We start from the raw sequence: 22,242 nt of genomic DNA, 5'->3' as shown, positions 1-22,242 counted from the left end.
AATGCCAAGTAAGCTTCCGTTTGTTCAATTGTTTTCCTTCACTGGAGAGGAACGGGTTTGATTGCATAATTGAGAAAAACCCAAACTAAAGAACTAATCCTGAAACATCAGAGATTTGGACTGTGTGGGCCCTTATGTATACTTTTTACAGTTGTAATGGTGCTTTGGTTTTATCAGTAAAAGAACTGGGTTCTGTACTCACTGTGACTTGAAATTACAAAGGGTTAGATAGAGTTCTTTCTCTTCACTTGCTTCCCAGGCAGGTGACATTTATTGAAAGACAGCCATTAAAAATGTGGGGAATAAAAAGAGACTGGACTGTAATAGTTTTTAAATTGCTGCCCTCTTGTGACCAGAACTTACAGCCTACAAAAACTGTGATGTAACATCCACCCACGTTATATACAGACATTTGGGTAACTGGCCATTGCAACTGTTGTGTGGGGTTCTACATTAAGAAGCTAATGGGGAAAGAAAGAATGAATGATTGTTCTGGAAGGATTTCTCAAAGTTTTTATTTTCCACTGTTCAGCCTGTTTCAGCATCAGCTGCACATATTTTGGGTGAAGTTTGCAGAGAGAAACAGGAAGCGGCCATACCTCTTGTCAGGCTTTTCTTACACTATGGCCGAATTGTGCCTTTCATAAGTGCCATTGCGAATGCTGAAGTGAAGAGAACTCAGTAAGTACCAAAAACCAAGTTGCTATCGAGCATACCTAACCTGCATTGGCTAGTGCTAGAATCCTTCACTCATTTTCTAGAAATACGCAATTTCAGAAGAAAATGTCAAAGTGGTTCCTGTTCTTCCTAGCTGAGTGGCAGGATTCTTTATAAATTCTTTCACTGCTCTCAAGAGCTGCTTAATTTGACCTTTAGGAGGAGTTCCCATCATTTTTTGTGAAAATGATTTGCAAGGCTGTTCTAACATCTGAGAGCAGGGATTTTTACTCTTCTCAGTCTTAAGTATATTTGATAATCAAAATTCTACGTTATCTTCAGCTGTTCATATGAAATAATTTCAGCTTTATCATGTGCTAATAAATCATTTAGTGCTGAGCGTTCGTTTAATTTGTTCAGAACAACAAGCAAGTTCCTTCCTAATCATGAATATCTAAGGCAAGCTGTGTGTCTAATCTTCCCAGTTAGAGGGTGAAGGATTAAGGATGGGATTGAATTTGGCATGGGATGGCAGAAGATGAAGTTGGGTTTTTTCAGTTGCTTCTTTTGAGTTCGGTGTTTGATTTACTGGTGGGCTGATAGTTCAGTAGCATAAGATCACAGTGTTTGTACCAAGCAGGTCCTAAAGAACATTTGTTGCCACAAGCCTTGTGCCTGTATTGTTATGCTCTTGATTAACAGTGGAAGAGACAACTGGGAGTCAAGGGGAATGACAGATACTGACTGTAAACTTCCTTAGTGCAAAATAAAGTCTTTGTGTGGGTTGGCTCTTTTCAGAGTGTCTGAGGGATCAAGTGTGTTCTTTGCTGTAGGTAGGTGTATTTTTTCTGAGCTGCAGGTTGGCTGAAACAGCATAGTTTCTGCAGCATGAGGAAACTTGCTGATCCGTAGTCAGTCGTTCCTGTGATAAAGCAGCAAAGATGGCGTTTGTTTTCAGGGCTTTCTGGCATTTGTAACAGGCAGTGAGCTTACTTTTTTTTGTGAAACAAAATGATGAATCCAGCAAAGTAGTTTTCCTGTTACTGCTTGTAAATGAGTACAACCGTAGCAAGCTGTTAAAACAGAAAAGATATCAGTGTGTATATGAGCAAGCAAATAACTTAGTTCCAGGTTTGGTGTGCTGTCACTAAGCACAGGTTTTGATTGTACCTATTGTAGATGAGATCATTGATTATGTACCTATTTGCATAATGTACATTGCTAAGCAAGGGAGGTACAGGTACGTGATAGAGCAGCTGGCCGAAGCTTTATTGGTCACAGAGGCTGTATGTGTAGTAGGTGATGAGTTCTGTGCAAAGAGCTTTTTTTCAGAAAAACCTGGGAGTCTGCAGGATGCCACCTTGCCACACAGTTCTCTGGGCTGAACTGGGATCTGCACTGTGTTGTCACAGAACAGTGCTCTAAGTCCCTTAGAACTATGTCATTGGAGCCTGCCTTCTCTTCTTCCTCCCAGCTCACAAGTACTTACTTTGTAGGTGGGAGTAGTAGGTCACGTGCAATATCCAGTGTAGTTGTGAGACTAAAATCACTTCCTCTTTCCCTTATTCAAATTAGCACTGTTCAGTAGCATGTGAAAACAGACGTGTTTCCCACATTTGTGTTGCAGACCTCTTTGATTTGAGCCTGTGTGTTGCTGTGTATTTGGATAGTGCACTGAGCACATGATGCTAATACAAAGAAGATCTGTAGTCCCTCTGGATTTTCCAAGGCTGCTGCTTTTATGTTATACCCTGGAAGTGCACTAAATGCTGCATGACTGCATTTGATGGCAGGCTGGTGTCAAAGGGAAGTCTTGCCTGACTATTCAAACCCAGGATTCTGTCACCTTTCACTGCTGCTTTTATTTCTGTGTATTAGCAGTTGATTACAAAGAGACTAAATTGCAGTAAATTGTTCACTTCCAGAGATCCAAACACCATTTTCAGAGGGAACTCGTTAACTTCCAAGTGCATTGATGAGACAATGAAACTGGCAGGGATGCATTATCTGCAAGTTACACTAAAGCCAATTATAGATGAGGTAAGAACAGTTTAGACTGTTTATTTGGTAGAATGTCATTATAAAGGCCTTTAGGGAACAAGTACTGTTTATTACTTCTCATTTTAAGAACACTTTGTTGGAATAATGCTTAATAGCTTGTTTCTGCTTTAGGATCCTGTGTGTTAGGGTAGCCACAGCTGAGTCTCCCAATTCCGAAACAGTTGGATTGCATTAAAGGGAGAGGAAAATTTCTATTATTAAAGCACATTGCTTTGTTTTATAAAAACTAGCATATATTGTTTCTGAGAAATTAATAAATAGTATGTACAGTAGAAAGCTGTTGTGAAGCTGTAAGTAATGCATTTCATCCAGTGGGTGTACAGGGATACAGTTACTCTTAGATAACTGTGCATGTGATGCTTGTATTGTAACAGTGGTTTATTATCTATCCAGTCCAGAATGGTGAGTGTGGGTATTTTAGTGCAGTAATTGGGCAGTACTTTCAGACCACAGACTTCTTTAAATGATTTGACAATTTCTTCAGCTGTTTTTGTCTTAATGTTTCATCAGAAAATGTCAAGGTTTAAAGAATATGGATATACTTTCAAAGGTGACTATTTTGGAAAAACAGGATTTTTCTTGAGCTGCCTTGCTTGAGAGATTCTAAAGAGCAGTTCTGCATTTCAGTTGAAGGAAAGGGTAGAATGAATTAATGCTACTTTTTGGGAAAAAATAAAGATCACACATAATTTACCTTTGCTGTTAAAAGAAAAAAATACTATCTATAAAGTTGGGGTTTTGCCTTTTACCTCTCATCTCAAAAGCTAACAGATTATGCTTTTTACAAAACTTCTTCTACTTGTAAATAAACTTTTATACCAATTGTTCACTATATTTTTTTTTCTAGATTTGCCAGGTCCATAAACCTTGTGAAATTGATCCTGTGAAATTAAAAGATGGTGAAAACCTGGAAAATAACAGGGTATGCATTAGATTTTGAAGATAGTCTCTGTTCATGCCATCAAGTTTAACTGAGGTCCTCAGAAGTTTGATCTTGCAAATAATTTTGTCATTAGAATACACTGCAAGCTTTCTTGACACCACCCTTATAATTATTTTGCAACAGCTTTACATTATGCTATAAATGCAATACCTGTAGAAAGTTAATGATTTCTCCTGCTGCCCTGAGGACAAGGATAACTTAGCCTGTGGCTAGCCTGGAGAAGAGGAGGCTCAGGGGAGACCTTCTCTCTCTCTACAGCTAAAAGGAGGTTGTAGCAAGGTGGGGGTTGGCCTCTTCTCCCAAGTAACAAGTGACAGGACAAGAGGAAAAGACCTCAAGTTGCATCAGGGGAGGCTTAGATTGCATATTGGGGGAAAATTTCTTCACCTTAAGGCTGGTCAGGCACTGGAATAGGCTGCCCAAGGAAGTGGTGTAATCACCATCCTTAGAAATGTACAAGAGTGTGTGGATGTGGCACGTGGGGATGTCGTTTGGTGGTGGACTTGGCAGTGCTGGGTTAACAGTAGGACTCAATGATCTGAGAGGTCTTTCCCAGCTTTAATGATTCTATGATTCTGCTGATGATGTAGTAAACAGTGCTAGAAGAAGGAATGATATGCCATACGGCTGTATCATTTAATGTTTGGCTTGATAGGAATGATATTTTTACTCTTCTACTTCAATATGTACATTTCCCAAACAGTATAATTGAGTGAGAGTTTGTTTTTCAAGTGTATAATGTTGAAAGTGGGAATCTTTTAATGATGCCACTATGAATAAAACCAGGAATAGTACCACTTTCCACTGCAGGAAATTATACTAATTTTATCATAATCTTTGCATTTTTTCAGGAAAATCTGAGGCAATATGTTGATCGCATTTTTACTGTAATTACGAAATCTGGTGTAAGCTGCCCTACAGTGATGTGCGATATTTTCTTTTCACTGAGAGAATCAGCTGCCAAACGTTTTCAAGGTGAGCTTATAGATATTTTACATAACTGATAGTTTTAAACACAGGTGTAGTCTAGCAGTCTGCATGATCCCTGTTGGATTTAGTGATTGAACAGCAGCTTATTCAAAATAATATTTGCAGTATGTTAATGCTGTTTTTTCATCTATTATTCACTCCACAAGGAACATTGATTTTTAATGATGATTGGAGTTTTTTCCTTATAACTTTCAAAGGAAAACAGCATTTATAAAGGTCATTATGATGGTATGTGTTTATGGGTTCAGTATTTGCAAAGCATGCTCAATTTTCAAATGTTCAGGGCTCTGTAATGGCTCATTCTGCAGATTCCATGCAGTGCAATTATTTTCTGCTCGTATGTCAATCTGTAGTAAAAGCCAGTCTATAAATTTGAGTTACTGCAAGCTCATTGCTCTAGGAGCCCATGTGCTGCAAAGGTTTTCTGGCTGTCAAGAGGCAGTTCTTTCCAGTCCGTCTTAGTTGTTTTGACTCTGTGAGAGTAAGTGGACAATGTAAAACCAGAATTAAGCAAAACAACCAAGCTATGTATTTTCATGAAGGGATGCAGATTACAGTAAGGAAGTGTTAAAGAGTGTAACATGAGTTCAGCTTTTAAACAGGCACTTCAGAGTAGGGAAGCTCAAGCAAAAAGCCATTGACTGTGCTGTCATGTTCTTTATTTTATGTTTAAATAAAGAAGTAAAACGTCTTTTCTGTAACTACCAACTGGAATAGATACATTAGGAGTCTGTACAGCACTTGTACTCAGGGCTATAAGTAGGTAAATGAGAGTTGGCCTCTCCTGAACGTTTCATGAACTATGTAAATTATTCATCATACTTTAGTGCATATATGGAATCACAGATGTCTATGAAATTCCCTGTGTGGTGGAAGAGTGATTGGTGTTCTTGTAGCTTATGCTGTGGACCTGCTTATTTTTAAAGAGGCTCTCATTGACATTTCCTTGGGTTAGGCTAGCTGATATCTGGCTCCAAATCCTCTATCATCAGTTAATCCTGTAACCTGCAAATATATACATTACCCAGCACATGCTTGAGTTAGCTCTCTCAAGGCTCTGTGATAATTACATGAGGCTTTTCAGGAAGGATTATTGAAATGCTGAGTAGAGGTTTTTTTTTTTGTTTGTTTGTTTGTTTTTTAAATAGGTGACCTAGATGTAAGGTACACAGCTGTCAGCAGCTTTATTTTCCTGAGGTTCTTTGCTCCTGCCATTCTTTCTCCAAACCTCTTTCAGCTTACACCACACCATCCAGTAAGTACTGTATCAGTTTTTTTCTAGCTATGTTTATGGTTCTGTCACCACAGTCTGTCTGTCGAAATTCTTTGTTCAATTCAATAGCCTTTAGGAAAAGTACCTTTGTTAGTTCAAAGATCTGTTTTATCTGTCTTGGATATGAAGCATATGTTGAATGACTTTGTATGTGAAGAACTTGGGAGATACTGGAAGAAGAGTGAAATTTAAGGATAAACAAGGTAGGTGGCCTAAGCTGCTGTGGAAGGAAGGTCATTGCTTTGGTTTTGCCATATCACATTAATGCTGGATTGATTTTCAGCAGTGTTGGAAGTATTTTGGATGTTAAGCAATGTATGCCAGGCTTCTTGTAGTTGTTCTTATTGGGAGTGGGGAGGATGTGGACAGCCTTGTTTTTGTTTTGCGAACGATTGCCTTTGGATCTCTGAAGGTCAGTAGGGTAGCTGTGGAGTATGATGGCTTAAGAGTCAAAAACCTTTTAAAATAAAAGCAACTCTTTTCTGCAGTGTTCTATTTGGGCTATTTTCTAATCTTCTGTTTCCTTTCTGCAAGTGAAATATGAAAAAAGAAATACAGTTTACCTTCCTCCATTCATTATTTTAAATAGCTAGTCTATGTAATATTGTTCTCTTTCCTAGGATCCTCAGACTTCTCGAACTTTGACACTTATCTCTAAAACCATTCAAACACTAGGCAGCTTATCAAAATCTAAATCTGTAAGTATGCTATTTTCATTTAATGGCTTAATTTAGGAAAGTGATTTTTTTAATCTTTTATCATTAATTGTAATTAAGCCTTTAAAATACTTGAATTGCACTAGGCTTATGCAAAACTGGTTATGTTTGCTTTGATTATAAGCCTCTCATGCTTAGAGGAAAACTAAATCTGTCTTAATCTGAACTAGATTTCAGTAAAGCAAATGGCGTGACCAAGCTAGAAGTCTACTTCAGAGCTTATCATTCCTTCTCTGGAAGAAAGACAATGATCAGGAGAACCTGTGAAGTTCTCTACTTATCTGTGATACACGATTAGCAACTCTACAGGCTTTATAGATTGTTTCAGCATTTTAAAACTCAACTGAGAAAAGTCACCCAGTAAGGGGAAGGGCTATACTTTCCTTTTCATACCAGTTCAGTTACGTGTCTGTCAGTGGTGAGATTAGATCTAGATGCCCATACTCTGGATATTTGATTGAAATAAGTGTATCTAAGGCACTGCACTGCTGTAGCTGGTGGTAGTTCGGGGTGGTTGGGGTCTTGTTAGGATTCACACAGGCAACTGCGGGTGACTGTGTACCTCAATTATGAATCCTTCAAGACAGTAGAATTCCTGTTCTTACACTTCTTGTCCAGAGGAAAATTAAAAGCCAAAGCAGAATTTTGAAGCATTTGAAGAATACATTATTAACTGTAGTAACTGAACATAAGAAATGCATTCTGCTATGTCTCTGAAAAAAAAGTTTGGTACTACTGAATGTGTGCTGTATAACATGAAAGTAGCACTTTGCTTATTTTACTCCTGGCCAGAAAAAAACCCTGTCTTATCTGCAGTGGCTTTCCTCCTGACGTACTGCTATTAACAATGATAATTTTCTGTATAAACTCTATGATGATATGCATGTTTTTGGCTTTGTATTTCAGGCCAATTTCAAGGAATCTTACATGGCTACATTTTATGACTATTTCAATGAACAGAAATATGCTGATGCAGTAAAAAATGTAAGTAATGTATGTGAAGGTTCCAAAAATCCTGCTGTGCTGTTGAAGTTGAATCTTAGAAAGCAATACATACTGTTAGTAAACCAGGAAGTGTGTTGAGAAAAGCAGACTCCTGATAACTAATATTCAAGAAACTTGTATCAAATTATATGCATGTGAATAGTAAAATCTCTTTGCATCTATTTCTAGTTAATAATTAGGTTGGATTAACAAGCCGTTGCTTAGAGCTTTTGAGATGTGTGTTTTGTAGAATGCTGCAGATCTGTGATGAAAATTGCTTAGTCCAAAAGTGAAAGATCCACATAACAAAGGAGAAGTGCAAGAAGTATTGGGCATCTGCAGTTCTACTGCTTAAGAGCTTTTGTGCTATTTTTAGGTTACAACCTAGGAAACCTCCCAAGTTCCTCAAGCTTCTGCCATTACCTTCTGTTTAACTACTCTTACAAATATTCTCTTGTGGCTCTGTGCTGTGCAAATGTTGAAAGATTTTGGTTTGGGGAGTGTGGTCCTGTCATTTTTACATCTGCTTTTTGTTCACCTTTTAGTTTCTAGATCTAATTTCATCTTCAGGAAGACGAGATCACAAGAGCATAGAGCAACCTATATTACTTAAGGAAGGGTAAGTATGCATGTGCAACAAAACCCTCTACTCATGTGCTTACTCCCATTCTAAGGCAGCCATCTCTTTTTCTGCCACCCCTATTCCGTTCATGCATTCAGAGAAGAATGTAGGAAAATTCTTGTGTTGCGATTTCTCCTCCCTGTGGTTGCTATAGCTGATTTGAACATATTTTCATTTGATTTAAACATCTTAATATAAATGTGTGTTGAAAAAAAGGAGGAAAGAGAAGCCTGTAGAACTTAATTAGCTCAGCTAAGGCAAGATAAACTTAAATCAGCGTTGTACTAAAATCAAGTTGGGGTCTTCTTCCTGAACTCCAGTGAATAAAAGCTGTAAAATTCCACTGTGAAGACCGCGAAGACTGTGAAGACAGATACTGAATAAGTTAATGAGGGCAAAGCCTGCAAATGGAATTTGCTTTTGCTGCCCTATAAGATTCATATGCTAACTATTATCACGGCCATTTCGAGGAAAATTTGACATGCACTTGGAACAGTTTATAGTTTTAGTACCTTTCCTTTTTTGGAAAGCATGTTCCATATGCTCTGTTAGTTTCAGATACCAATTGCTGACATTTTTTGTTACAAAACTGAGTTGTTAAGATCATCTAAGTGCACTGTAGAAACAGCTTTTTTGAGCTGGGAGGAAGAAAGTAAAAAAAAATCCAAATTTTTGTCAGAGCTCAGTAAGCTCAAATGCTGTTTGAAATTAAGCTTTCATGGTCTCTTTAAGTAATGCAAGAACTACATTTTCAGTGAAAACATGACTACCCCTTCTATTTAACCTTGACAGTTCACTTCTCTGATAAACCTCTGTCCTTAGAAGCATTTTTGTCTATTTTAATTCTGTACATTTATCATTCTTTTTGTTTTCAAAAAAAATTTATAGTTTGTAACATTTGCCCTCTAACTGTAAAACATTTTTTCTGCCTCTGTCTTTCTTTTGCTCCTGTCTGATTTTTTTCTGTCTTTTCTTGCTCGGCCTGTGGCTGCTGTTGTAAGGACTCTTAAACTAACAGTAAAGAAAGTTGATGGTAATAGTTCATGCAGGTAAGATGGTAGAGGCAGTTGCTGCTTTGCTGTAGCTACTGGCTGACAGCATGTCCATTGCAGCAGTAGATTTGTCTGACTTAACTTTGGGGAGGAAGTACTCTGTTTAACCATCCTGAAATGCCTGTGTAAACCCAGCAGAGAACATTTAGTTACCCATTTCTTGATGTTGATCTTTTTTTTTTTTTTTTTTTTTTTATTTATTCCCCTTAAAACAAAAATCTGCTGTAAATAGAGAATAAAGGATTTGTATCTGTAGGCAGAGCACCAAGAAGCACTGTATGGATCCTGATGAACTTACTGGAAGTGATGAAGAGACCATACATTTTCTAGACACTTCTTAAGTAGCATTCATGTAAATTATTCTCGAGGTTAAGAAGTGGCTTTCAGCAGTCTGTTTTTTTCTGACATTTTGCATTATTGCCATGTTTTGTCATGGGATTTTTTACAGCCTTTGATTTGATTCTTCTCCAGATTGAATGGTGTTTTTATTTGCCTTTGCAATATTTTTGCTTTCTTTTATTTTTTTAATCTATCTTTGTCTCTATTAAGAGCTTTAAATGGAAAGCTATAGCATATGTACTTTAGAATGAAAAGATTAGTCATTGGCACTTGGATTTGCTGACATCAGTCATGCCATCACTGCTTACCAACTGCTTACCAGCTGCCTGCCTGGTTCTTTCCAAAAGGAAGAGAATGAAAAGGAGAACTGGTTGTTTTTGTTGGTGAAAAGGGTGTGTTGATACTTCCAAGCAAGGCTAAGGCAGATCCAGACTCAGGTCTGCCATAAGCATGAGAAGAAACAGTCTCTCCAACCACCTTGTACTGTGGTACTAAACTAAATGGGTTTTATCTTGGACTTTTTCTCCCTCTGTGCTTCTGTTTGCTCTGACTTCTCATACATTTTGCAATTGCTAGAAACAAAGAAGTTGACCTTATAACTTCTGTGACTTTGAGTGCTTGTCACCTATCTCTGGAAAATAAAAGCACGTTTTTCTCTTGGCTATATCAACTATGAAGAATTTAATTAGAAATGTGCTCTTAGCTCTGCCACATGGAGTTTGCATTTTTCAAAGAGGGGAGGCTCTGTAAGAGTTTGCAATTTTAAGTCACCTTTAAGTGTTGGCATGAGAAGGACTAGAAACTAACTTGAAGAGGACGTTGTCCTGCCCAAGGATATCAATTCTTGCTTTGAAATTTGCCTTAATCTGGAATTGAGGGCTACTGCCAATGAGCCTGGTGATGACCTGAATCACATGGTTTTATTAAATATTTCTCTAGTATTCCAAGAATAAGGACCAAGACAGTAACTGTCTGAGTATCTTAAGAATAAGCGATCTGTGACCATAACCAGTTAAAAAAAAATAATCTGTTGCTGTAGACAGTCTTTGTCAGCTTTTGCTCACACACTTGGAATAAGCAGCAGGCACCAGCCCAGCTGGTTACAAAACAGTTAAAGTCTGAAGGAACTTGGGTTTCAATTTGAGCTTTAAACAGACCTGTGGTCTGGTCAGATGTATTGTAGTTATTTGTGACTGAAGGTACCAGAAGCAAGAAACAGTATTACCTGTTCTAATCATTTTAGCTCTGGTATTGAAAAATCTTCAAGTCATTTGCTGTTCTCTCTGTGGGCTCTTTGTGCTGTATAGTGCCTTCCTACCTGATAAGAACTACTCTGTAGTAAATAGATTTTACCCACTCCATTATGCTATTCTGTATTTGTCACAATAGTTAATGTAATGTTTAGAGTAGCTGTTATCAACTCTCTACTGCATATGCACGCACATTTTTATCCAACAAAAGTGATACTGAGCAGTATGAAGTCACCAAAGTCACACTGAAGCTTTTGGATTGATTTAGAGGTTAAGAAAGTGGTGGATGTATCACAGTTTCTCAGTGAACTAATTTCACAGTAAACTCATTCAAGTTTGAAATTAAATAAAACTGACAACTCACTAAATGAGCACCCCTAATCTGCTAGAAAAGGGGTGGGGGCTGCTCTACCTTCCAACCATGAGATCACTTTGTATGGTACTGAAATTGCATTTCCAACTGCAGTATCTATGTGCAATTGCAAATGAGGCTGTGGAACATCCTGATTCTGTTTCTAGAGCTTGAGAGTGATTAAAGCATGTAAGGGTACAGTAGGTGTGCTCCAGAGGCTTTATACCTGCCTTTTAATTATTAAATATAGTCTAAACCTTTTGAGCTTTCTCATAGCTTTAAAAAAAAGAAAAAAAAGCTTGTAGAGTCAAAAGGTTGGGCTTAGCAGAGCAGTACTAACCGTGTTCTGCCTTTTTCCTGCTGTACTAGGAAACCATTTAGCTGGATTTGTAACTGCAGAAAGGGCACAAACTGCAGCTCAGTTAACTAACTACAAGTCAAGTTACATGTCTTGCCCCTCATCTAGGTCTGGAAAAAGGACAGACCTAGCTAATAGATGCACTAAACCTATCCAAATGTGACTCTCTTCCTTGCCAAGAAAAGGCCTCAATAATTAGAAAATACTCTGCGTCCCCTCGTAAAGCTTTGCAAGTGTGATGACATGTATCTGTATGCATATATATATACACATATAAATCCATGTACATAAGCATGTATCTTTAAAAGCTGGTGTATTGTAACAATTGGTACCCTGTTTACTAGGTTCATGATCAAGAGAGCGCAAGGAAGAAAACGATTTGGTATGAAAAACTTCAAGAAGAGATGGTTTCGCCTGACAAACCATGAGTTTACCTATCAGAAAAGCAAAGGTAACAAAGGTTTGCCTGTCTTGTTTTGGTACATTAAAGCAAAGATTAAACATAAGGATTGTGTAGGAGTAGAAGACTGAGATCTAGATCTGTAGCTGTAGAAGACACAGTGCAGGCATGTCTGTCAGCCTGTATGTTCTTGCTCTTTTTTTAGTGTCTGTATTGACAGTTAGAGAAGCTTCTTGGATAGCACAGTACCCTGTAAGTTAGCAAAGTAATAGTAGATAATATTTATCTAATATCAGTTATTAACATTGTCCGTAGGTTTCGCAGTTACCTAGATTGTCCTAGGAAACAAAACTTACAAACCTTAAGCTGGGATTTGGGTTTCTGTTGAACATTCTCAGATGCATCTCAGCATATGCTCATAAATTCTGTAGCACTGGCACAACTGGGTGCAGTCGACAGGGATTTGCCTTTCAAAATGTGTTCACTTAATGTTGCCTGATAGCAAGGATTTTGCTTTTTGCAAATTCTTCCTGTCTGTTCAATAGTACACAACAAATACCACTTCCTTCCATCATGTAAGTACATAGGGAGTAAGAAAGATAGGGAAGTATGTTCAGATCATGCCAGTCGTCATTTCACACTCAACTTTGAGGTCTTGCATCACCACTAGTTCAGTTCAGCTCACAGGAATGATTTATTTCATTGTCACCTTCGCAGTAAATATACTGTGTCCTGCTGCAGCAGTCAGTTTCTAAGAGGTTTGCTAATGTAAGGTAGTGCAGCTGAAAACAGAAATTACTTAAGATAATACTTAAAGACCATGCTAGGAAATCCCTGATGAGTGAAAGATTTTTCCTCTTTTCTTACACAGTCAAAATGATCTTCAAAGCAACTGTATCAGCCCTTAGAAAAAGGGCAAAAGGTGAAGATGAGTTGTGAGTAAGTGGCTCATTATCTGTGTGTCTGTGTGTTCTGCAGGTGATCACCCTCTGTGTAGCATTCCAATTGAAAACATTCTGGCAGTGGAAAGGCTAGAGGAGGAATCCTTCAAAATGAAAAATGTAAGTAGGTCATCTTCATTAATGTATTTGTTAGGCTGCTCCAGATCCACCAGCCTAATCGCCTTTTTCCCCTTTGTAACCTGGATTGGATTTCTATTGAAAGATGTACAACCACAGCTGCTTGTTCTGTATATAGTAGCAGGAGTTTCCAAAAGTACAGCCCATTCAGATTCTTAACAGCCCAGTCAGCAGTCTTTGGATTTCGTGATCTGCAGCACACTCAGTACTGAGCACTGCTGATCAGCTGTCAGCTCTGTAAGGTCACACACAGGTAAAATGATCAAGTCCCTGCCCTTTCTGTCAGGCCTCTCTGGTGGGGAGGAGCTCGCTGCTTATGACTGTGAAGGATCACAACTTCTTCATTAGCTATTATGTTTCTTTATTGCTTAATGAAATTACATATATATATGTATTTGTATATGTCTGTTTAATTTGGGTTAGGTTATGTACTAAAACAACATCTGCGCTGTGCTGGTATGGTTTACTATTTTGATTGCCACGTTAAGGAATAAAACACAGCTGTATTTCTCATGCATGGAACACTACTGCCAACTTCTGTATTGTGTAAGAACAGACTTGATCAGTTTGGGTGGTGTTGGGAACCTTTTTCATACACCTCTGCCTGTAAAGCAGAGTCTAGTCCTTAAAAAATTGTATTTAAAATAAAACAAAAAAAGCGCTCAGTTTTTTTCCCGGTTCTTAACATGCATCTACTACAGACTTATTTATGCACATAAATAGTTGTGACTTTTATCTTTTTCTGCCTTTAAGTCTTTCCTGCTGTCTACACTGCTTGTGAGCACCATGCAGGGCAGTGCCCAAACCTGCCCTCGATACTAGGTTCCTTGAGCAGCTCTTTGTTAAAAGGGAAATACAATTCTAGACTCCTCAGTATTTCCCAGTTTCGGGTATTATTTTGGTAGCATCTCTCTCTGTGCTAAAGCATGGAGTAAGTTTCAGTTCCATCTGCTTCTAGAACACATCTCAGTTGTAGTGTAGTTTGCTCTGGTGTTTATAACTCTACTACATAGGCAAAAACCAACCAAGCTGCAAAATACTTTAAGCTATCAGAAGGCAGCTGTAACATGGGATGAACTGTTGTCATCTGCACTCTGCAAACTAACTTGATTGAATTGAAAGCAGCCACACAGTTGAGATAAAACTCACTGTCTGTGGAAAGGAGCTGAGCTATAGTTTTGTAACTCATGCTCAGTCTACTGACCTAGACTGAGCAACCAAAATATGTCTGTATTGTGAAGATTCATTATAGGAAAAATATGGCTTTATTGTTAACATCAAAAACACTGTGCTATTTTGGTTGCTTAAATTCAGTATTACTTGGAATATCAAGGTGACTACATCCATTCTGAAAAGTAAGATTCAGTCTTTCCATAAACAGTAGAAAATACTGTTACCACCTTCTTGTGCTAATATATTCCTATTTTTCTTGCCATATATAAATAGATTACTGCAGCAAGATCAGGATTCTCGGAACACCACAGCAGATGTATTTGCAATGGATATTCCCTCATGGGTGCTAAGTGTGATAAAAATTCACATTTTGTATAAATACTCTCTGTGTGTCTGTGCTCTGAATTGCACCAAGTGTGTCTTTCTCACTCATGATAAATCTGCCTGTCTGACAGTAAGGCCAGTAACCTTCATCATTCTTAAGCACAGTTTGGGGAGTGTGAGGGTGGCTTTAAGTACTGTTTGGGTCTTCTGTGTTGTTTGAGAGGCAACTGGTTTTGGTAGTGTAAAGGCCTTGCAGCCACTTGAAATTCTTGGCTTAGTTGTGGGCTCCTCAGTAACCGTTGCCATATGTTGGATCACTTTGGTTGGTATCCCCTTACACAAAGCCATACTCCTTAAATCTGTTCCTTTGTTGGAATGCAGGAGGCTCCATTTACCCCAGCAGGACATTAAAATTATTTTCCCTGTAGTTCTGTGTTAAAATTATTTTCCCTGTAGTTAATGTGAGGGTTGAACTACACGCTTCTGTCTTCCTTTTTCTTCCTTCCTTCCCTGTTTCCTAGACTGAAATTGACAGTTATGCCCTGAAGAGTTTTATTAAAAGGACTCTTTGGTGTGTAGTTGATGCTGTTGGACTGATCACACCAAGCAGCTCCTACACTGCCATTGTGTATTGTGCCTTTCTAATTATTGCCTGATACCAGTAGGGATACTAGATCCAGGGAAATGGTTGTTTGAGTTTTCCCTTTGCTGTTTGGAATCATGTACATCTAAAAGTGTCACAAAGGAAGAAAGGATTGTGCTTGGTACCAGTCTGCAACATTCTCCCAACCAGCTAGGTGCAGAATTCAAGCCAATATTTCAGGTCCGTGTAACAAACAAAGGCAAATTTTAATTTTGTTGGGTCTGGTTTGTTGTTATTGATTGGTTTGTTTGTATGTTTTTTGTTGGTCTTTTTTTTGTGTGTGTGTTTGCACCTCTCTGGTTTTCTTTTTAAAACAGCTGTTTGGAAAATTGTATTCCATATGATACGGTCAAATGATTTGAATAATCAAATGAGGAAGTAGAGGGGAGAAAGATAATTTAGGCATACCTGAAAGAGAAGAAAATGCAGTAAAATTAAATACTTGCAGAAGCTAGAGGAAATGAAGGAAATCTCCCTTTCCAAAATTTGCAGCTAGGATCACTAACTTCAGCCTAGTAATCTTCAGTGCATGATCAGTGTAATCAAGCAATAAGGCTGTGCATCAGAAATTTCCTTCTTCAAGAAAATAAATACCCTTTTAGGTAGGTTGCAAGCTGTTTTGAACAGGCAGGAGAGCTTTAGTTTAGATTTTCAGTGGCCAAGCCGTGATGCAGAATTAATGTGTAATTATTTAAACTGCCTGATTCAATCAAAGAGAAACAGTATTTCTGTGATTTTCTAATAGCAGCTGTAGTTGAGTGCAGAAGCATGGAAGTTACTAAAAGGCAAGGGTCATGCAGGTGTTAAAAGGACTAGAGAAATGGCAGTATTAAACTAAGGCTGGATCCAAACTCTTTGTTTTTTTCTTTTCTGCCTCCTGCTGATGAGCATTTCCTTTCAGGCCAGCACTGGGTTCCTTTGTCAGCCTTCCAAAACTTGCAGTTGCAGCATTATTAAAACTGCTTCCCCAAGGCTGACAACAAATCTTGTTGAGACCCAAGCAGCAAGTGGATATTAGCTATTTGTAAATCATCTCCTACAGGAATGGTATCTTACTGCTTGCACCAGGTGAAAGGTCTTGTTCTTTTAAGGGCACACTTGCTGTGTGGTTTTGTGTTGAAATGTATTTATCAGTCCATTCTTTCAGTATGCTGTGTTTTTCCTGCAATAATTCTTCGCTCCAAGTCTAGTCTTAGGTTCACTGACTCATTCTGGTGCTTTATTCTGTGGTTTATTTGCAGATGTTCCAGGTGATCCAGCCTGAAAGGAGAGTCTTGTATATACAAGCAAATAATTGTGTGGAGGCCAAGGACTGGATTGATATCCTCACCAAAGTTAGCCAGTGCAACAAGAAGCGCCTCACGGTCTACCATCCCTCGGCTTATCTTAATGGCCACTGGCTTTGCTGTAAAGCTACTGCAGATAATACACCTGGCTGCACACCCTGCACAGGGTAAGGGTTTCAACATGCCATCAGGTGTAGGTACTGCCATGGGTATTTGTGTCTCTGCAGTGTGACTTGCAGGCTCACAGTTAACCAAGATTTGCCAGGTGAACCAGTGTTCAGAGGCCATCTGTTGGTATTCCTGATTCTGCATGTCTTGATCAAAATGTTGACTTTTTAGAGTTAAAGATGGTAATAAGAGTTGGCTGTGGGATAAAATACTTTGGTTTTGATCATTTGTCATTAATAAAAATGTCAGAAGTCCCTTCAATATCCTGTTTGCAAATTCCTGAAGCACTCATCTGCGGATAGATTTAATTCTAAACTGATCTTTTCAGGGGGCTACTCATGCTCTCTCTTAAAGATGTATTGTCTGGTTTGTAGCAAGCAATTTTCCTCTATAAACTGAGGGGAATGAAGAGACTGTATTACTGGTTAGAATAGAAGACCTGTGTGGTTGGAAGTTCAGTGCTTTGGCTCCTCCATCTGGTTGTAGCAGACTAATTCACCAAAATGTCTGGGTACTGATACAGTCTTCTCTTTCAAGCCAGTGAAAATATGCTGGATAAATAGAGGCATAAAGAAGTTTGAACTTGTCTTCTTCCTTTGGGAAAATATGGATGGTTTTGAGCTGTTGCACAATCTGTTGGCTTTCATGAGAACGCACTTTTGTTTTCCTTGTTAAGTGCTTTATGTGCCATAATACACTGTTAAGCATATAACTTTTACCTTTCTTCCCTGATGCCTTACAGAGGCCTGCCAGCAAATATACAACTGGATATAGATGGAGATAGAGAAACTGAGCGCATCTACTCTCTTTTCAACTTGTATATGCCAAAATTAGAGAAAATGCAAGGTGAGGATTAAAGATCATTGCATCTCCAATTCACTTACCAAGGCAAAAATACCAGTGAAAAGTTGGATGTTCTGGCTCAACCAGCCTTGCAAATCACATCCTAGAGCACAGTGGCCTTTATTTCACTTGTTTCCCCTTCTGCTGTCTTGAGGCAGTTGTGTGTATTATTTTTGGTGCAGTCTCGTGGTCTGTAAAAATGTTCTTTGTGTAATAACAGTTGTTTGAAATACGGTCTTAACCACATCATCCTAAAATAGCATAGGCACAGAGTGTTGCCTGGATGCTCTGAACTGACAAATCAGAGCCAGCACTGAACCAGAGTTTTACTGATCCTGCCAAGAAGCACCAGCAAAGCTGAGGTTTCAGTGGAATATGGTTTTGTGTTACCAGAAGTCATGTGCATGTTGCCTGATTCAGATCCTAAGAACAGGCTGGATACAAACGGTTTCTTCGGGAAGGCTCTTTTGGAATTACCCATCGAGGATGACCTATGGATGCCTGTGAAATGTTGAAAAGTGGAGTTTTGACTGGGAAACCTTCAGGAGCTGAGGGAAGCAGAGATGTGATGGAAAGGATAAGAGAAAGAAGAGACAGCAGAGGAAGTTGGTACTAGTAGGCATGCCAAGAGAAGTATCCGGTGTACACAGTGCCAGACTTGAAATCCCAGTTTAGCACAGGGAGTGGTGGGGAAGCCTTCACTGTGGCACTGATCTTTAAATAGGACTTTATTTTATAATATGAGATAAGCCAGTGGTGTCAAACACGCAGACTGGAAAGCACTTTAATCTGTTCCTGGCTGCTGTGCAATTGCAAACTCAAGATCCTCACCACTTCCGAGCTGTCTGAACTGGTGCCCAGCTTTCCCCTGTTCCGAATCCTCGCTGCCAGAGTCAGCATCGAGTTTCGGTGTTGGGGAAAAGGACGCAGGTCTGGCACAGACAGTGCAGCAAGGGGAAGGGAATTTGAAAGCTGAGACTGGGGTGGCAGTAAAGCTAGAAGGAGAGACAAAGTAAAATACTCTTTCCCCTTCTTTCCCCTTCTAATGTGCTCCGCTACAGTGCAGAAGTAGTTCATGTGTAGTCAGTGTTCAGATCTCTTAGGAAGGCTCCCTGGTAAGATCAGAAGGTGTAGAAGTATAACTTGCCCCTTTGGATATGTCATAAAGCAGGCAACCAGGCAGTAGTCATGGCATATTCTGCTTATGCTTATTGCATGAATCTTTTCGGGGTGATGTGGTAAAACATGACTACTTCAGCCTGTAATGTTTTTGAATTAAAGCCTGTACTTGCTGCCTGGGGTTGAAACCTGTCCCAACAAGTGAATAGTTGACTTTGTGCTGGCCACCCCTGCAGCACAGTGGCAGAGGCAGGCCTGTGTCAGAGTTTCCAAAATGTGTGCATGGGGTGCAGATAGTGGCATTTGAGATGAAAGCACTGCCTGTGCAGCAAAGGACAGCTTCCCACCAAGCCTGGAGCAGCTGCCAGGCTTGCTGGCCTTCCCGTATGAGACGAGGAGGAGGGAACGGGCATGGGACAGCCTCTGTGCATCCCAACAGCCCGGCAAAAGGACAGGGAGCTTCTGCTGTTGATGTCAGCCACAGTTCTGTGGTGGTCATACAGAAGCAAACCAAGAAACTGCATGAACCCCAGACTGAATATTTTTAGTCTGTTTGTCTTGCTTTTTCCCCCTGCCTGATATCTATTCCTGTACTTTATTTTTTTTCTCCAGAGGCCTGTGGGAGCAAATCTGTGTATGATGGACCTGAAGAGGAAGAGTATTCTACATTCATCATTGATGACCCTAAGGAGACATATAAAACACTAAGGCTGATTATTGAAGGTGTTGGAACTTTAGAGCAGGAACATGCTCAGTATAAGAGGGATAAATTTAAGAAGACAAAGTATGGAAGCCAGTAAGTACAATGGGTTGTACAGACAGGGGAACAGTCCTGGAAAATTATATTTCCCTTGCTTATACTCTGGTTTTCACCATATTTTGTCCCAAAAAGATTCCGCAAATACATACAGAGTAGCACTGTGACTTAGGATTGATATCACAATACTTTAAAGGACTTTAAGGAATTTTTTAATCCTTGTTTTTAATGTGGTTTCATTCATAAAATCTAAGTGTGGGTTTGTTAGATTGTTGGTTTTAAATTTTGAACCCATGCTGGTGAGCTGAGCAGTTAATAGCAGAAGATACATGTGTTTACCAGCTTATCTTGGAGTGTTGGCTTAAAAATGGAAAGAGTGACTGACACAGCCACATGACTGTATTTTGTGTACATATAAATAAAGCATTCTGCATATGGCTGACAAAAAAGAGGATCAATTCAGTCAGTTCTTCTAGCTCAAGTAAAATGCAGTATTATCATTACAATTACACCTTTAAAAATCAAATTTAGGGAAAAAGTTCTTGTGTGTTCCACTTTCTGGTCTGATATTTTTATGTCCTGACAGAAAGCTCTATGTATAATCTTGTTTTTTTCTTTTCTTCTAGAGAACATCCCATTGGTGACAAGAGCTTCCAGACATACATCAGGCAGCAGTCAGAGATCTCAGCACATTCCATATGAAGTGCGAAGGAAATCACAGGGCAGTGCTGAAGGGTCAATCAGTGATGCTAAATAGCAAAACAAAAGGGAAGCCACACATGTAGCAAAATGTGTCAAGCTTACAAACTTTGAGACTTGGTAAACATACTCTCTTTTCAAGAAACTGTTATAATAGTTGCTATGCACTTTATTCATCTGGTTATTGACAGATGATAAAACCCTGCCTTCTAGGCAGTTGTCGTGTATTTTTAAATTTGCTTTGGTTTCTTGGAATCTAGTGATCAGTTCAATGATCGAGGTGTGTGGACTTCATCTTGACAACTCCCATGCAATTCCTTATGTTTTGGAAACCAAGCATGCTGCTAATATGCAGCATTTTGTAGAATGGTTGGTTGTTTGTTACTGGTTTTTGTTCCTGATTAATGTATATTATGCCACACCCCTTGCGTGCTCTCTTAGGAAAAGCTTAGTAACACTTTACTTTTAATGCCTGCATTTAGACAAGAAGCAGAGAAAAATCCCTCTGGTGTAATCATCTACGTTGTAGCTTGTGTTCTGAGCAGGCCAAGGAGCAGGCCATTTGTTTTTACAGCAGCGTAATTTTTGCTAACTGTGCACAGTTTTTAATAGAAATTCAAATCTGAATGGTACTCTTGATATTTTTGAGATACGAAGTCATTTCTCCAGGCACATTCAGCAGACTTTGGATTTGAAGATGCAATCTCAGCAGTATAATAAAACTGACTCTCATAAATATGAGTAAGAGAGAAATGAACTCATGTCAAAGCTCCTTGTCTCTCTTACACAGTCCAGTGAATGGTAATTGTTGAAAGCCTGCCAACTGAAAGGCAAGGTAAGCTGATTTTGATGACCTTTTATCACTGCAGTGAGAAGGACAAATAGAATATGAATCTGGCAGCTGAGACATGCTGATTCCCAGGCACAAAAGCCGTCAAGATGGGCTTTCTCTGAAAGGATGTTTATGCACTGGAGTCCATGCTATCCTAGTACCACTTGCTTTTCTGGAAAATAGATTTCTACTTTTCCAAAAATGTTTTTAAATACTTTTTAAAAGAGACTTGTTAAACAATATTTAGTATATTAACATGCATAATGATAACTTGTTAATTTTATGAGTGTAGTGAAAATGGAATGAGCTGTGTATCTCACTAATACCAACAAAAGGAGAGGAATAAAGGTCTTCTAAATATTAAATGCATATTTATGTACGCTGTTTAGTTGTACACCATAATTTTTCTGTGTAAGGGTCTGATATACAAACATCTAGCTTTGATGGCTTGGAAGCCTGCGTGATGGACTTTAGGCCTCTGTGGGGTAGAAGCTAGTACAGGTTTTAAGCTGAGTTGGATCAGAAAGCATTGATCAGTTTAATGTGAAGATGTCTGTGTCTTTGCTTCAAGTGTTAAAGAATAATTCTTAACTGTGTCCTCATTGCATCTGACATGAATTAAGGTGGCTAAAGTACTTTGAATGCCTCTTGTTTGTTAGTGATGTTCTTAGGAATTAAGTTTTGGTTTTGTTCAAATATATAGTAGACCACCTTTTAGTAGATGATAAATGATCTTTTATTCCTCTTCATCCAGCAGACTGGGGAAAGGGAATAATGAAGCATTGCAAAGATACGTTTTGGACTCCAAGCTTTTAGCTGCCATGAACTGCAATTTTTAACATGTAATTGTAACTTAATATTGTTTATAAAATACTAATGATCTGTAATGTGTGTTCTACTTGCCAATTAAAAGAAATGGTTTATTTCTGAAAACTGCGTCCACGTTTGAAGTCTTTTTAAATTCACAGTGGCCACCTGCTGTTCCGAGTGGGACCATGGATGAAGATCCTTGTGAGTGTAAACTACCAAGTCCCATCCTTGCTCCTCCTCCCATCCCCACCCACCCCTTTTCCTTTCAGCATTGCACCCATGGGACTCGGCAGTGAACCAGACTGGGCATCTGAGCCAGCCATAAAATACCTTAGCAAAGAAAGGTCGCTCAGCTAGATCAGCATCTTGAACTGGTTCCTTGTGTTACTGCACAGTAACTGAGCTGAGACAGTGTTGAAAGGACAGGAGGAACAAGCTGAGCCCACAGCACCCTGCATGTTTATTGATTGGCTCATAGACCTATGAAACCACCACCCTTCTGGTTAGGACCT

General features: G+C 39.0%; 1 protein-coding gene across 2 annotated transcripts in view; it reads left to right on the top strand.

The window, feature by feature from the left end:
- Positions 1-21,853, top strand: part of RASA3 (RAS p21 protein activator 3) — a 132,266-nt gene extending 110,413 nt beyond the window's left edge. The window contains exons 11-25 of one of the 2 annotated variants that reach the window (XM_042039408.1): positions 533-681; positions 2,583-2,697; positions 3,566-3,640; positions 4,513-4,636; positions 5,800-5,906; positions 6,545-6,622; positions 7,547-7,624; positions 8,170-8,243; positions 9,248-9,295; positions 11,942-12,048; positions 12,976-13,058; positions 16,458-16,669; positions 17,413-17,516; positions 19,245-19,428; positions 20,016-21,853. In XM_042039408.1, the coding sequence (XP_041895342.1) occupies positions 533-681; positions 2,583-2,697; positions 3,566-3,640; positions 4,513-4,636; positions 5,800-5,906; positions 6,545-6,622; positions 7,547-7,624; positions 8,170-8,243; positions 9,248-9,295; positions 11,942-12,048; positions 12,976-13,058; positions 16,458-16,669; positions 17,413-17,516; positions 19,245-19,428; positions 20,016-20,091 (1,614 nt within the window). In that variant the 3' untranslated portion in view covers positions 20,092-21,853. The remainder of the gene's footprint in view (positions 1-532; positions 682-2,582; positions 2,698-3,565; positions 3,641-4,512; positions 4,637-5,799; positions 5,907-6,544; positions 6,623-7,546; positions 7,625-8,169; positions 8,244-9,247; positions 9,296-11,941; positions 12,049-12,975; positions 13,059-16,457; positions 16,670-17,412; positions 17,517-19,244; positions 19,429-20,015) is intronic. The other variant, XM_042039418.1, reaches the window with a different exon arrangement.
- Positions 21,854-22,242: the final 389 nt, after the last annotated feature.

Source organism: Corvus kubaryi, unplaced genomic scaffold, assembly GCF_017639235.1.
Source record: "Corvus kubaryi isolate FWS band 111438036 unplaced genomic scaffold, C.kubaryi_AGA036_p1.0 133, whole genome shotgun sequence".
In the NCBI taxonomy this organism is placed as follows: domain Eukaryota; kingdom Metazoa; phylum Chordata; class Aves; order Passeriformes; family Corvidae; genus Corvus; species Corvus kubaryi.
The sequence above is the reverse complement of the archived record's forward strand: the minus strand, read 5'-3'. Positions and strand labels throughout refer to the sequence as shown.